The 16,449-nt window shown below is 41.4% G+C and overlaps 1 protein-coding gene across 5 annotated transcripts in view; it reads left to right on the forward strand.

The window, feature by feature from the left end:
* The first annotated feature begins 2,453 nt into the window (after positions 1–2,453).
* Positions 2,454–16,449, forward strand: part of MIER3 (MIER family member 3) — a 39,520-nt gene continuing 25,524 nt past the window's right edge. The window contains exons 1-4 of one of the 5 annotated variants that reach the window (XM_078067305.1): positions 2,454–2,558; positions 10,214–10,300; positions 12,807–12,831; positions 15,842–15,987. In XM_078067305.1, the coding sequence (XP_077923431.1) occupies positions 15,889–15,987 (99 nt within the window). In that variant the 5' untranslated portion in view covers positions 2,454–2,558; positions 10,214–10,300; positions 12,807–12,831; positions 15,842–15,888. Of the gene's footprint in view, positions 2,559–10,213; positions 10,301–11,269; positions 11,350–11,866; positions 11,960–12,806; positions 12,832–15,078; positions 15,102–15,841; positions 15,988–16,449 lie in introns of those variants that run through there. The other 4 variants (XM_078067304.1, XM_078067303.1, XM_078067306.1 and 1 more) reach the window with 4 other exon arrangements.

Here is a 16,449-nt window from a genome sequence, read left to right on the forward strand (position 1 = left end):
ATGAGTTTTCTGAACTCAATATATATCATGCAGGACCATGTTCTTGATTAACTGATAGTGCACTATCAGCCCCAAGATTCCTTGTCAATATTTGTCTCTAATTACCAGGACTTTTTTTGTCTCATTTTCCATTTGTCAAGTGTGCCAGTGGTCTAGCGCAGGTTCCCTAGAAAACAGAGCCTGAGGCAAGGATTAAGTGATGATGTATTTGGGGATAATTGGCGATGGCAAAGCCATGGCAACAAGAGTGAGGAAAAAAGGAAGTTAAACGGGGAAGGACGGGAAGCAATGCAAGGTGGTGCATAATTATGTTGGTCATTGTTTCATGAAAAAGTCACAGGAGGCCCAGCAGGTGGGCTGAGCAGGTGTGGTCTACTCAACCACACTGGACATCTCAAGACAGGTTGCTTGGAGAACCAGTACCCTAGAGTTATCCATCCAAGGGAAAGAGAGAGGAAATTTAACTGCCTGACACTCTTCAGTCTCCCATGTCTGCAAATTTGTTTCATATAGAATCAAAACTTTCATGTTTCTGCCCTACACCATCTAGCCCCTCCAGTAGTTACTCAAGAAGCCAGATTCCATGCTCTGCAGCTGGTGTATTGTCCGAGTACAGAAGTGGCAGAAGAAGCCAGATACCAGCATGCAGTTCCCTACACGGAGTTGGTCATCCATGGCAGAAGCTGTGAGTCTGAGAGGCAGATTGGGTGGAAAGAATCTGAGGGGGGCACATGTTATGGCTTGAATTGTGTTCCCCCAAATTCATATGTTGAAGTTCTAATTCTACAGTACCTCACAATGTGACTGTATTTGGAGATAGGGCCTTTAAAGATGTGACTAAATTAAAATGAGGCCATTAGGGTAGGCCCTAATCCCATCTGACTGATGTCCTTATAAGAGGACTTTTGGATACACAAAGAGACACCAAGGATACGTGCACACAGAGGGAGGCCATGTAAGGACATAACAAGAAAGTGGCCATCTAAAAGCCAAGGAAAAAGGCTTCAGGAGAAACCAGACCTGCTAACACCTTGGTCTTGAACTTCCACTCAATGGAACTGTGAGAAAATAAATTTCTGCTGTTGAAGTCACCCAGCCTGTGGTACTTTGTTATGGCAGCCCTAGCAGACTAATACAGCTCATAAATGCTTCTGATATAACCAGTTCCAGAAAGTCCTTTCTACGTCTAAAAGTTCTGCCAAAGAATAGGCTTGTTCTTGGGGCACCTGGATGGCTCAGCCAGTTAAGGGTCCTAGTCTTGATTTTGGCTCAGGTTGTGATCTCAGGGTCATAATATCGAGCCCCATATGAGGCTGTGTGCTCAGTGAGGAGTTTGCTTGACAGTCTCTCTCTCCCTCTGCCCCTCTTCCCCACGTGCTCATGCACTATCTCTCTCTAAAATAAATAAATAAATCTTAAAAAAAAAAAAAAGAATAGACTTGTCCTTGCACAACTTTGACATGGTCATTTTGGCTAGAAATCCACTCAGTGGTGGGGAGGATTCATTTGTGTGTAAAGATAAGTGTTAGGGTATAAGTATTTCAAAAGCTGAAATACAAGTTGGTGAGTGAGGAGAGCTGCTTTGCATTGTAGTTTTGTAGATCCCAGCACAGCGAGCTCAATATGTCCCTTCCTCTCCCAGATGGAAGGCCAGGTAGAGCTGAGGTGGCTTGTGTGGACGAGGAAAAACTTGCAGTTCTGGATGAGTGGAGGTTCCAGAGGGAATGCAGGGGGTGAAAGCCAAAGAAGCATGTTCCAGTGAGTCATAAAAGTAAGGGGGCCCTGAGGGACATTACTCTGGGCTGCGATATCATGGGGAGTTAGGCGTCTGAGGTGGGGGAGGGAGATGGACCACAACAAGTCAGAACAGGTGAGCAATAGGGCTGCCTGAATGCACAGTGAAGTCAGAGGGCCCGTGTCCCTGGCTGGACTTCCTGGTATGTGCATTGCATGGGTGGGCCCAATCCAACCAAAGGCCAAGCATGGAAGTGATTTGTAAATGGATTAATGAGTGAATGACTGCTGCCTCTAAAACACCCTTCCAAATGATGCATTAGGACACATTGCCTATTACCATCATATTGTATACCTTGGGTCATTTGGAAGTGGCTATAGTTGAACTAGATCCTGATTCATTCATTCATTCAACACATATTTACTGTGTGTGTGCACTATGTGCCAAGTGGTGTGCTAGGCCAAGTGTATTCAAAGAGGGACTCGTTGGACACGGTCTGTGCTCTCTCGGCTTGCTATCTTTTAAGCACTATATAACTCAGATTATTTTACCTAACTGAATGATTATTACAATAAGTTGATATGATACACATTTTTTCTTTTATCCAGTTTCATGGCTTAATCCCAGTGGGGTCCCTTAGTTTAGCATGTTTTTTCCTCCAAAAGAGTTTGCTTAGTCTCATTCATAATTACCAAGATTTCAACTAAATGCTTTTTTTTTTTTTTTTTTTAATAGTTCTTGGTTTCCCCATTGACATCTTGATATGAAGAAAAGAGCTCTAGCAGCTTGGTGCCCAAATTTAACTCTGTCATTTGCAAGCTGGGTAAGTTTTAATTTCTGTTAGTTTCTATATCTATAATATAGAGATAATACCCACCTCCAAGGTGGTTGAGAGGATTATATGAAATAATATGCACTTAATAGGTACTCAATAAATGCTTATAATGTGGAATCATACTGCATTTACATTTAGTTTGTGCAAACTAAATGAAGAAAAAGAAAGATAAAAAGCTATTTAAATGGCATACTTTTTGATATTCCTGAAACATTTCATAATAATTATTTTATTTATTTATTTAAAGATTTTATTTATTTTGAATTAATCTTTGCACCCAACGTGGAGCTCAGACTCACAACCCAAGATCAAGAGTTGTGTGCTCCACCAACTGAGCCAGCCAGGCACCCACATAATAATGATTTTAAATTTTATTTATTTATTTACTTTTCTTTTTAAGAGAGAGTGAGCACAGGGGTGGGGGGGACTCTCAATTTTATTTATTTATTTACTTTTCTTTTTAAGAGAGAGTGAGCACAGGGGTGGGGGGGACTTTTCTTTTTAAGAGAGAGTGAGCACAGGGGTGGGGGAGACTCCCTGTTGAGCTTGGAGCCTGACAAATTGGGGCTTGATCTCACAACCCTGAGATCATGATCTGAGCTGAAACCAAGAGTTGGATGCTTAACTGACTGAGCCACCCAGGTGCCCCTATAATAATTTTTTTAAAAAATTGAACTGAAGAAAGAAAGCATTAGGAAACTACCACATTGGAAGTAGACATAAAGCCTCTCAAAAAGTCCAATGGAGTCAATTTTCCTTCAGTAATAGGTATCTCTTTAGTTGAACACCAGATGAAGAAGTTGGCTTGTATTTGTAGGCCACGCTATACTTCTGCCCCCAAAATTATACCTTTAAACACCAGAATTACACTCAATACAGCAAGATGCTCACATTCTGAAAAGCCAACCAAGAGTATAGAAGATGCAAGTCTTTCATCTCAAGCTAACACCAGAAAATTCATTGGGGGGATGGAGAGCAAAGTCACTGGTATTCCTTAAATTGTGCATTCTTTCTTCAAGATAATTTATAAGTCTAGTTCTGCTAATACCCTGGGAGATGATAATGATCCTCCATTGAGAGAAGACCCTGTTTATCCATGCCCTGTGCATTCCATTGCAAACCCAGTTCTCCAAACTGGTTGCCTGTTACTTAGTGCTGAAATTCTGAAATTGTCAAGTTAAGCTTTTTTAAGACTCTTTCTGGTTTCCATTCTAATACAGCACAACATAGAATTACGAAGCACTTGTCAGTACTTAAATAGTTGTTTTGTTCAATCTGTTTTCTGTTTTGGTCAATTGACCTAGAGAAGTGAATTTTTTTTTTTTTTTTTTTTTTACAATTAGAGTTACTAAGATATAAGAAGAAATCTTCACGGTGTATTTTTATTTTTTATTTATTTTTATTTTTATTTATTTTTTAAGATTTTATTTATTTATTTGACAGAGAGAGACACAGCGAGAGAGGGAACACAAGCAGGGGGAGTGGGAGGGAGAAGCAGGCTTCCTGCGGAGCAGGAAGCCCGATGTGGGGCTGGATCCCAGGACCCTGGGACCATGACCTGAGCCGAAGGCAGATGCTTAACGACTGAGCCATCCAGGCGCCCCTCACGGTGTATTCTTAGAAATACACCTTAAAATGAAGGATATATAATAAGCTAATAGAACTTACTTAATGCATGTTAAATCTTCCTGTCATATATTTTTTAGGTTAAGCATGGTGTGAAGAATGGAGTATTTTGGTCCTTGTTGGGATTTTTTGATATCAGACAGTATGTTGTGGAGTGTAGATAGTGAGAGGCAGAATAATTTTCATTTAGTGACTTTATTCATTTTCTCTCCTGACCACTGTCAAAAAATGCATTGCTCTTGAAGGAGGGCTCTGGAAAGAGCAAAGTAAAGCCAGCATTGATAGGCAATAGTAAACACTATTTAAACAAGTGTTTTCAAGTAGTTTCAATATACATTGTAGGTCATGTCTCCGAAAGGAAACTGAAAATTTTTTTCAGATTTCTATATATCTATAAACACTTGATAAAACTCACAGATAAAAATCCTTATGTCACTTCATCTTGTGATATTTTCCCACTTCCTATTAAAAATAAAAAGAAAGGCTAACTCCTGGACTGATTATTTTTAGCAGCACATACCTTTCTGTATCATCAAATATTAAGTTTGAACACAAATGAAATTAGTGGAGTATTTCTGATTTTTTACTCCTAATTCTTTTTTTTCCAAAGCAAATACCAAAGTTCAATACATACATCTACACATTTGCCAAAGGATTACTGTGCCTTTTACCATATCCCTTGCAATATAAATAACTTATCAATTTTAGCTACACATTACATTGAATGAAAATAAATGAAGTAATGAGGAACTGCATGTTGATTATTCTTTATAACTTATGATACAGTGAATAAATTCTATTAGATCTTACATCATTTTAATCTTGGATTGCCTGCTTTTAGTAATCTATTTTATAGTAACATGTTTTGTGATTTATTTCCCAGTGGTTTTTAATATGCTTCAAAATATGATTTAACACACTCATTAGAATTGGAAAATGAAGTCAGACTTTTTCTGAAAGAAAGCAAATCTGACCTGGCAGTTTGGTTTGACAAAGGGGACAGTCTTTGCTAGTTGGGTTGCCTGGCAAATATTTTCCACAAACTGAATGGGCTGAATCTACAGCTCCATGGTTTTGACAAAAATATATTTAAAATATGTGACAAGATAAAAAGGATTTTATTTTAAAATACTACATTGACAAGAAAGTATTAAAATTAAGAATATTTCCATTTTCCCTCCCTTTTCTGGGTGTGTTGGCTTAAACATGTGCCTCTAAGAGAAAAAAAAGTAACCAGTACAATCAGTCATTTGCTAAGTCTTGGCAAAGTCTTTTTTGGTATTTATCAAGATTGAAGTGAATTATAGTGAAGGACCATTAAGGACTGGGTAACAAATCCTTTTGCAATAAGGTAGTTTTTAAGTCTTCACTTTCAACAAAATTGAAGACAATCAAAATAACAGTGTAAGATTATTAACAATAATGTTTGATGGAAGATCACAACATGATATATTACTAAGGGTTCAAAGAATTCAGTGATGGTTTAACAACAAAGCCCTTATTGTATGTATATGATTTCTCAGAGTTTATTTCTATACACATAAAGAATGGAACCAATGTTAAACTCGTTCTCATTCTAGTATTCTGTAAAATGTATCCACAGGTACATGAACTAATTTTTTTAAGGTCCCATTCATCTTACTAAGAGATTGATTTCAGTGCAGTTTTGATTTTCGTTCAATAAGCTTTAATCAAAATTTGTAATACAGGTATATTGTTTTGATCAATTGTGAATTAATAATAGGACTAAAAATAATAATTGGACTGATAACTTAAATCTAGAGGGAAATTATTAACTTTGAGTGTCAATTTATAGGGGTATTTTTTGTTGTAGAAAAACATAGTAGGGCATCACCAAAAAACTTTTAGGCTTGGGGCGCCTGGGTGGCTCAGTCAGTTAAGCGTCTGCCCTTGGCTCAGGTCATGATCCCAGGGTCCTGGGATCGAGCCCCGCATCGGGCTCCCTGCTAAGCGGGGAGCCTGCTTCTCCCTTTCCCTCTGCTGCTCCCCCTACTTGTGCTCTCTCTCTCTCTGTCAAATAAATAAATAAAATCTTTAAAGAAAACTTTTAGGCTTAAGCATATTACACTGGGATAAAATAGGATGGGAATATGAGTTCAGAGAGAAAAAGGAATTATAAAATATCCAACTGTTAAAGAAGAAATATATTCTCTATTTATAGAAAAGAATGATGGACATATCAAATTGCTATGGTATTTAGATTCCATTGCATACATCTTATTTTATTTTTTAAAAGATTGATTTATTTATTTGAGGGGGGTAAGGGCAGAGGGAGAAGGAGAGAGAATCCCAAGCAGACTCCACTCCAGGCTGGATCCCATGACCATGAGATCACGACCTCAGCTGAAACCAAGAGTCAGATGCTCAACCACCCAGGTGCCCCCCCACTGCATACATTTTAAAGTGTTAAATAAAGGCCTTTTTTTTTTTTTTAAATTACCACCACTGTAATACATTGGGAAGTATATCCTTTGCAATTCTTTAAACTTACAATGGAAAAATTAGATGTCAACTTGGATATGTGCAAAGGGGTATAAATATTCACAATTCTTTTGAGAATATCCCTTAAATTTAAAGTTACTGAGTTGAAGATCTAATTTGGATCACCTTACAAAGGTGTGTTAGCCTGATGCCTCCATCATATTTTAAGGATAGCCTTGACTCATGGGTCAGATAGATTCTCATGTCTGTGGACAGGTTCTCGTCTTTGTAACGAACTAAGGATTCATTCTCTTTTCATCTCTGTGAATACTCTTTTTTTTTTTTCTGAAGAGCATCTCCCTTCTGTTAGCAATCTTTGCTTAGTCAAAACTTATTATAATGCATTAGTCTTCTCAGAGACTAGTCATTCATTCTAACAAAAAAAATATTTGAGTATCTCACAGGAGAAATAGATATATTTAGAAAAAATGCAAGTAGTTTAATCCAATGGAGAGCTGAATTGTTGGCATTACAGTCTTATCTGAAACCTTTTTTTTTTTTTTTAAAGATTTTATTTATTTTTTTGACAGAGAGAGACATAGCGAGAGCAAGAACACAAGCAGGGGGAGTGGGAGAGGGAGAAGCAGGCTTCCTGCAGAGCAGGGAGCCCGATGCGGGGCTCGATCCCAGGACCCTGGGATCATGACCTGAGCCGAAGGCAGACGCTTAACGACTGAGCCACCCAGGCGCCCTATCTGAAACCATTTTGAGAGGTAATATTGATTGGATATTCTATGTTAGGGTCTGCAAACTGGAAGCTCACAGCATGATTTACTTAATGTGACTTATTTGGCCTACACTGTGTTTAAAAATTTAATTGACAAGTTTTAAAAAACAGATTTCATAAAAATATGACTTTCTAGTTGTTTTTGGAAAATTGAAATGTCTGGAAGCACTGGGCCCACATCCTTATAAGGCAAGAGCCAGTCTGAGACTAAGTTTGTGGCTGCCCCATTTAGGCAGGATTATTATCTATTGGTTTGCTATTGCCCCCATTTTTGCCTTCATATTAACCTACTTCACCCATTCATTATGCCTGCCTAACTACCATAGACATTAACATTGGATAGCCTATTATTTTCCCTTGGGTTAGATGGAATCTGTAGAAAGCTAAATATTTGCATTGCATTATGGTGGCCCTATTAAAACTGCTTTCAGTAGGTCATACAGCCATATAGTACTCTCAACTTTCATGGATGGTCACTAAAAGAAATAGTGTTGTAAAACCTGCTAATGCATTTGAGTGTCTGGTAGAGGGTATTTCCTTCTACATTACTATGTTACTGTGTAGCTCAGGCAAGATATTTCTTCTAAAGTGTGCTGAAAAGCTTTGTTGTCATTGAAGAATTTGTATATTTCTCTTCAAAGACAATGAAAATCAAACAATTAATTGCAATTATTTATTTATTTGCTTTTTCTTCAGAAAGCTGCAAGCCAAATTTATGGTTTAACTCTCATATTGTGTTACATCTCATTATCTGAATATTCTTGTTCTAACTTTTTCTCTGGTATTAACCTCCTGGTCCTCATTTTTCATATTTACATTTTCTTATTTTACCTATTTTTTGTAAAATGTCTGAAAGTACACATTTATAAACTTTTCTTGATTATTTCTTTAAAAAAATTTTTTTTATGGGAGAGAGAGAGCGCGCGCACAAATTGGGGGAGGAGCAGAGGGAGAGGGAGAAGGAGAGGAGAATCTCAAGCAGACTCCCCACTGAGCGAACAAGGAGCCCCACCACAGGTAGAGGGGTGGGGAGGCGTGATCTCACAACCCTGAGATCATCACCTGAGCCAAAACCAAGGTTGGATGTTCAACCCACTGAGCCACCCAGGCTGATTTACTTCATTTTTAAAGATGGCTGGAGGATCTGTTACATTTTGGTTCTCCTTAAAGGGTTACCACGGTTTCAGTTTTGAGTTTTCCTTCCTCTTGTTCCCATCCACCACATACAAGAATACAGTTACACTATAAGCTTTTGAGAGATAAGGAATCTTACGGTGATCCTATAGTGCCCAGTGTCCAGCATAGGACTTGTTCTCTATATAATGCCATCCGTTGTGTAGTGACAGAATAATAAAAACAACAGTAAAAAGCGATTTTTTATTCCACTCCCTGGAACAACGAGACTTTTTTTCTCTACCAACTCCTAGAAGTCTTGTCATCAAAAAGAATGAAAGATCCATGTACATAGGTAGACTTTACACACTTTATCGTAAAAGGAATGTGTTATGTAAGACTAGGCAATAAACTTTTTCTCTAGTGATTAGAAGGTGAGAAAATAGCTCTGCTTCCTTAAACTGAAAATTTATTTAGCTTCACTATTTTTCTATGAATCCTTATTTAATACCCTGGACACAGACTACATAAACTATGAGAATATAAGCAGTCAAAATTACAAATGCCTATATGGAATCTTTACAGTTTATTAAAAAAAAAAAAGAATCTGCAGAAACTCTACTAAGTTCATGCAAATGAATGAGTCTCTATACCTCTTGGACATGGCAGAATGGAATCTAAGACTGCATTTATAGTTTGGATTAGCCAAGTTTTGCTATGAAGAAAACATTTTTCCTAGTATTAAGTACAAGGCAGGCTGCTGGAGACACTTTCTTCATGATTCAGATCCTTGACTTGGTCTGTGGTGGCTCATGCTGTGGGCAAGCAGATCAGGACACTGTTTAATGGCTCTGTCCACAGGGCATGCTCACTGCAACATTTCTAAAGTTAATCACTTGCACTTAATTTCAAGCCATTTTTTTTTAACTTTGAAAACTCTAAACGCCTCATTGAGGACAGTACATACAACGTGTGCCAAGCCTCTGGTTTCAAAGTTCAGCTTTGGCTGGACAAAAGGTCGAAAGATATCTTTCACAGCAGGGAAAGTGTAATTTTCCATGTCTTTACGATGTTTTGAAATGGTTGAAGTGATTTTCCCCTAAAATTTCCATAAATAAATAACGTTTACCAATGGAGTAACTTTAATTTTTAAGATGCCTTGGCCAAAATGTTGAAAGTAACTCTTTCCCCTCCTATCCATAATCCAGTCTTCAGCCTCAGCCTCTGTATGTTCTCTTGGAGTGGAGAATCAAAGGTGACCCCAGCATAAAAGCAGACCTGTCGTGTGTGGATTAAAAGTATGGAAAGTTTCAGCTTCTAGAAAGGTTCTCAACTTGTGAGCAAAAACCTCAATTCTGTCATTTAATATGACATGTTTTAGCAACAATTGGGAGAAGAACTCTGATGTCCGAGATCACTCTCCTCTGCAAGTCTCTGTAGGGTCCTGCCATACTTTTCTGAGTATTTGCATCTGCCTTATCCATGCACCTTACAGGAGACTTTTCTCTTCCACATTTTTTAACTTTCTTTTCCATACATATTGTTATTTCTGGCTTCCTGCCTCAAGACAATCCTATACCAAGTCGACTTGACATAATGACTTGAACTTGCAGGATTTACTTCTGTGGGCTACCCATGACTTATTAGTGAATGTTTCTGTGTACTTTGCTTAAAGTTGTTCAGTGTGGATATGGATCTGCCAGGAGTTAGACTTACCTCTCCCAATGAAGAGCAAATGGCCAGAAGGCACCTGTAAGAGCAGGTATGTCTGTTAAGCCTTGTTCTCCCTTCTCCACCCATCCACTTGCCCACAGGACTAGTTTTCTTTTTGACCCTAAGCAAATGGCCTTCTGGGGCGGAGGTAAGAGTTTTTGAGACTCAATTTAGGGCCTCGGATATACTATTTTGCTCTTCTACAGGCCTATCAAGCGTGTACCCCTGGGTCATCCCCTGGACTATTTAGTAACTAATAACCCCTAGGATTGTTCTAATTTTGGGGGTACATGCGCAGTTTATATTTTATGAATGTCTCCTCTGAATTGTGCAAGGCTCTTCAAATTCTTTGCCTTGTCGATCTTTTGCCCGTTCTTCTGTACTGTCGCTATCTTCCAAAGCTTGTGTGGCAAATGACCACTTCCACCGGCCACTCCAGGAGCCAGGATATGCCGGTTTGCACCCCGCATTCCTCAGGTCTCTTCGGGGAAACCGCAAAGTGCCTGGTCGCTGTCCTCTCACTCTGGACTGACCCTGCCGTCCATCAGTCAGTTCTCTCATTTTCCGGGGCTTTCTCTTGTCCATCAGTCCACTGCATCGATCACCTCCTTTCTTTTCACTTGGGGACGTCTGTCGAGTTGTCCCTCCACGTCTCCTGACGGCCTCCCTCGCGTCCGACCGGACTAGAGTGTCCGTCCGTCGAGTCTCCGCTGCCCCGGCCGGCTCTTCGGCCTCGACTGCCTGGACGTGGGTCCGTCCCATGCCCGAGTTTCCATTTGTCCCCCACTTGCCTCCAATTCGGCAGGAACTTTACTCCAGCCGAGAGGGGAAGGGCGGGTGAGCGCCGGTGCGCATCGGCCCGTCCGCAGCGAGCGCGGGGCGCGGGGTGCGGCGTGGGGCTCCGGGCGGGGTGGGCGTGCGAGCGGGCCGGGGGTGTCGCGGGCCGCCCTGCCCTATAAGGGGCCGAGCCGCCTCCGCCGCCGGGCGGACCGCGGCGGCGGCGGCGGCGGCGGCGGCGGCTGCGATTGGCTCAGGCGCCCCATCCGGGGACTGGGCTCGGCGCTGCTCGTTCGCCCTAAAGGTACCAATATGGCGGAGGTGAGCGGAGAAACCGGGCAGGAGCGGCCGGGCTAGAACGGGCGCCCGGCGGCCCCCCGCGCCCCCGGAGCCGGCCTGGGGGATCCGGGGCCCTTCCCGCGGCCCCACGGGGGAGCGGCGCGGTGGGGCGGGGGCTGCGGGGCGGCAGCGGACCGTGGCGGGGCCGGCCGGGGGGCGGGAGCGGGCGCGGGAGCGGTCTCCCTCCGGGACTAGGCCGCGGCGGCTCCGGCCCCGAGCCGGCTGCGCGACGGGGCCGGACCGGAGGTGGCGACCGGCGGCAGCGAGCCCCGGCCTGGGGACGGCGCCGTGCCATGCCCCCGGGCAGCTGACGCGGGCCGCCGGAGCCTCCGCGCTGCTTTCTAGGGCCAGGGTGGGTGGAAACCGGCCGAGCCCCCCCCTCCCCCCGCTTCGCGGCCGGATTGCAAAGCGGGGAGCGGGCTGCGCCACTGTCCTGCGGGAGGAGTGCTCTGTGCCCCCGGCCCACCGGGTCCGGGCTGCGGCACCAAGGAGCCTCACGCTCCACTTTGCTCCGGGCACCGAGGCAAGCGGGATGTACGGCCGCCGAGCTTCGCGGGATGAGAGCGGGACTCCTCGCCCCGCAGCCCTGGAGGTGGGGGAGCCCCTGGGTGTGAAGGGGGCAGTCCAAGACTCTCGACGTTATCTCTGGGGGCTCTCGGTAACCCCACTTTCTTCTGGGCTGAAGGAGGGAGGCAGGGCGAGCAAAGCTGCCCTGGACGTGTCCCCCGGGACTGGTGAGCTTGGGGGGGAGGGGGTGGCGCAGCAGGAGCCCCTTCGGCTGCAGCTCGCTGGGGATAGGGGCTCGTTGGCGGGCCTAGGGAAGGATTGAACACCCTGGAAGGAACTAGCATCTCTGGGACTGAGGGGCCGCGTCTCCAGTTTCGGGAGAGAGAATGGGGGGTTTGCGCTTTGGTTTGGGGGCGGGTGTCCAGTTTCGAGCTGGCCTGCGCTCAGGTCAGAGGACAGCCTCGGAATTGGGGCTCTCGGGCCCCAGGGGTAGAATAGGTGCTCGGAGGACGATTCCCTTCCAGGAAAGGGTATTACTTTGGGAGGTGTTGTTTGGGTCCGTGGAGAACCGGGTGGGATTTGGGGGACTCCCGAGATGCCGGGCACTGGGGACCGATGCCGTGAGGCGACTGCTCTGGGTTTTGCTTCTCCGCTTTGTAACTTGCTGAGCTCCAAGGGGCGGCTTGGAGTTGCTTGTTAGACTCTGGGCTTCGTCCCGGGTCTGCGAGTTTGCACACTGGGGACTCGGGGAGGAAGGCGAGGCAGCCAAGAGGGGCCCGAAAGGGGCTGGGAGCGATTGGAGCGAAGCTACGTCTTGTACTTTTGGCAGCTGCGGAGGAGCTCTGGGCTCCGCCTCCTCTGCGCCCTGTTGCCTGCGCTGCCTCTTCCCCCCGGCTGCGCGATCTAACCGCACGTTTTCTTCTCTCTCCTAGGCTTCTTTTGGAAGTTCGAGCCCAGGTTTGTCCTATTTTCTTACCCCGTCAGTGGGTCCCAGAGGGTAATGTGGGGGGCTCGGAGATCTATTACTAAAGGTTTTCGCACAAAAATTTGTCCTGCGAGTTTTTTCATTGTTCTTAAGAGTTTCAACGTACATTTTGGTAATTCAGTTGTTCGAGGAAGGAACAGTTACACTTTTCTCTTTTTTTTTCATGCTGAAAAAAATAACTAGTTACAAAGCTGCTAACAGACAAGTGTTCTTTTTAAGTAATATATCTTTAGTTATCACATACCGTTTTTTTTCCTCCAAGCCTGAAACAGTTAATCTCAAATTAACTTTCCACTAACTTTCCCAGGTTAGATTTTCTTTTTCGAGAAATCAACTCTTTAAATTGTCGAAAATTTGGGATTACTCCCCATCTCTATTTTGTCTCTTAAATTTTTCACAATTGAAAAATGACTATAGATCGTATTAAAATTGGAACTTGAGAGTTCCAGTTTTCCAATAAAGCTACCTAAAAGAAACATAGAATTCCAAGTTTGTCACAGGAAAGTGGTAATACAAAATTTTGAGGTGAGGCAGCCTTAGATCATCAAGTAGTGATTAACCTTTTTGAAATGGGAAACACTTGTCAGGTTCTGATTGAACGCAGGGTACTGTCTCCTGAACTCTCCACATATGCATCATTGCATACAGTTTGGGGTTTCTGGCTCCCCTGAGTCCCATCATGGAGAGGACAGTTTGGTTTCAATTTCTCACCCCCTTTCCAGCCCTTTTTTGGCTGTCTTTTCCCTCTGATAGTCTACAGGAAAAGTACCTCTGAACTACTCCAGGTCCCTTATTTTACACTTGATAAGACTTTTTCTCTACTGAGAGTCACCTAATTAATAGAGCCTGGAAAAGCTCCCAAATTTTCCCTTGCAACATGTTGCCTTAGAGTGAACAGCCCATTTCCTTGCATGCTATTTTGTGCATTTAGTTGACTTTTAAGGTCTCACTTGATTATCCTTCAAGGTATTATAAAATAATTAGTCACCAAGCAGAAGAAATTTGTGGTTATTTTTCAAATAGCTGTCTACATCTTTACATTTAAAAAATTGTTTTAAAAAGTTTTTGTAATTTTGAGACAAACATTTCTTTGTCATAACTGATTTCAGGAACAGAATATTTCTATACATGATGCCAAACATCTGGATGATAATGGAATTTTTCCATTTTGCATCACTGTCTGCTTTTAAGAAGTTGCAATCTAAATAAAGAGCAAGAAGACATTGTGGCTTTGGTGTTTAAAAAAACTTTTATAACCTGTTTTTAATCACTTAGCCAATTTTAAAGAAAATATTAGAGCTTAGAAGAGGCTCTTGAGGTCATCTAAGCCAACACTATGCATTTTACAAATGAAAAACTGGACCTGGGCCCAGAAAGTTTAAATGACTTGCCTCAGGTCTCAGCAGGCCAGGGACAAAGCCAGGAGTAGACCCCTAGGCCCTTTGATTTCTGGCCCTTAACTGAATACCTTCCACTTTAAGAGGGAAGAGCACTGTGACCAGTGATGTGGGGATTACAAAAGAGGACAGAGCTCTGCCTTAAAGAGGTGGAAAAGTTACCATCTGTTTCATCCCTGACACTTTATATACCACAGAGGTTTCCAGGAATTCCTCAAAATAGGAAATTGATAATAGTGGATGTTGTGCTTTTGAGCTCTTTAATAAATACTCATTTTTCTCCTTAAAATTAAGTTAAACCATCTGTATTTCAACAGGTTTTAAAATGAACAGATAATATCTTTCAACATTAAAAAAATAGCATCATAATGTAAGCTTCCTAAAGAATTAAGTTCCATAGAAATTGTGTTATTTTTAGGACTAATGATTAGAGTTCTCCAAACTCAGAATCAAAATCATTGAATTATGTCTGTATTTTTTCTCATAGTGAAAAATCCTTGGTGTAGGTCAGTGTTTTGGTAATGATCTCATGCTGTCCTTAAATGTTTGAAATTTAAAATATTAAATAGCTTTACTAAAAACAGACCAAACTTTTTATGTTAAATGTACTTCCTTCCACTTCACCCTTCCTCTACTCCAAGATTCTGGTACTTCTTTGCTTCCCTGCTTCGAGAGTTACTGGTCTAATTGAATTAGATACTAGAGTAAAACAGAAAATTCTGTTTTTCATAGATTCGATTTCATTCTCTTGGGATTATGAATCTTACTCATTTCTCAACTTTGTTTTCAGAGTATCCTGTTGACTTCACATTTGCTTATAAAAAGCATTACAATTTTATAAACCGGTATGAATTGGCCAAAACAACTTGCAGCAGGATACATCTTCCAAAAACCTGCAGATATGATTTTTCTATATTTCCTTCACATAATCTTAAAAACTAATTACCTTATTAGTCGTACAAAGAAAAGCATGCTCTTACAATTTAATGCCTGTGCGGAGAGCTTGAAATACAGTTATGGACATGAAAAGTGACATACTACTTTTAGAGACTGACTTGCTGTATAGTTGCTTCACAAAAACTTGTATTTTTCTCATGAACCAGATTTCTGTTGTGTTTTGTACCTTTGAGGGTTGCAAGTTGGGTAACATATGTATTCTCTTTGCCTGAAGTGTTGAGCTTTAGTGGATAACAGATTCTTTTGAAATCTTCCATTAATAATCCTTCTTTCATTTTTCTGTTGCTTTTAGACAAATGCATTAAACTAACTGACAAACAAGTTTGACTTTTCTCTTAGAACATTTTTTTAGGACTCCTCCGTTTAAATCACTTTGTTGCCATTATAAGTTCTGTTCTCATGGACTGGACTTCTTATTAAAGTGTTTTTAAATTACTCTGCCTTGTTCTTTTGCTGATTTAGATATCTTTTCAGAACTGTATGGTCCTTATAACCTGTTAAGTATATAGTAAATGCATTTAATAAAGCTCACATATAAACATTAAAAGGAACTGGCAAAAGAACACAAATTATTTTCTCTCGTAAGTAGCGTTGTGAATGTGTAAAGTGATTGTTTGTTTCATTCCAGTTGGGTCTTTGTCTTCTGAGGATCATGATTTTGACCCCACTGCTGAGATGTTGGTCCATGACTATGATGATGAAAGAACTCTTGAAGAAGAGGAAATGATGGATGAGGGTAAAAACTTCAGTTCTGAAATTGAAGACTTAGAAAAGGTAAAGGATTTTACTTTCGTATTTTAATAGCAAACTTACAGTAAAGATTTTGAAATTCTATTATAAATTATTTTACAGTCTGTCTGAAATAAAAACAGGATCAGGATCTTTGTTTTTGACCTAATTTTATGGACTGTCACTGATTTTCTCATTATTTTGAAGGAAAGCCTAATAAGTAGATTTTTATTTAATTTTTCAAAATTATTTTATATCTCTTAATCTAATTTTTAAGTATTTGAAGCACAGTGAAGTAGGTACATGTGGTCATCTTACAGATGAGAATAATGAGATATAGAGAACTGTGGGCCCTAAACTTGGTTCTGAATCGTAGCCCAGCCCAGTGCATTATACCACACTATTCTACTTAGCATCACACTTGAGTTTAAGTAAACACTGCAGTAGATACAGGGAGAAGTCTTTTCCTTTAAATAACTTGTAATCTGGTAGAATACTAAAAGAACA

Source organism: Halichoerus grypus, chromosome 2 (assembly GCF_964656455.1).
Source record: "Halichoerus grypus chromosome 2, mHalGry1.hap1.1, whole genome shotgun sequence".
Taxonomy (NCBI): Eukaryota; Metazoa; Chordata; class Mammalia; order Carnivora; family Phocidae; genus Halichoerus; species Halichoerus grypus.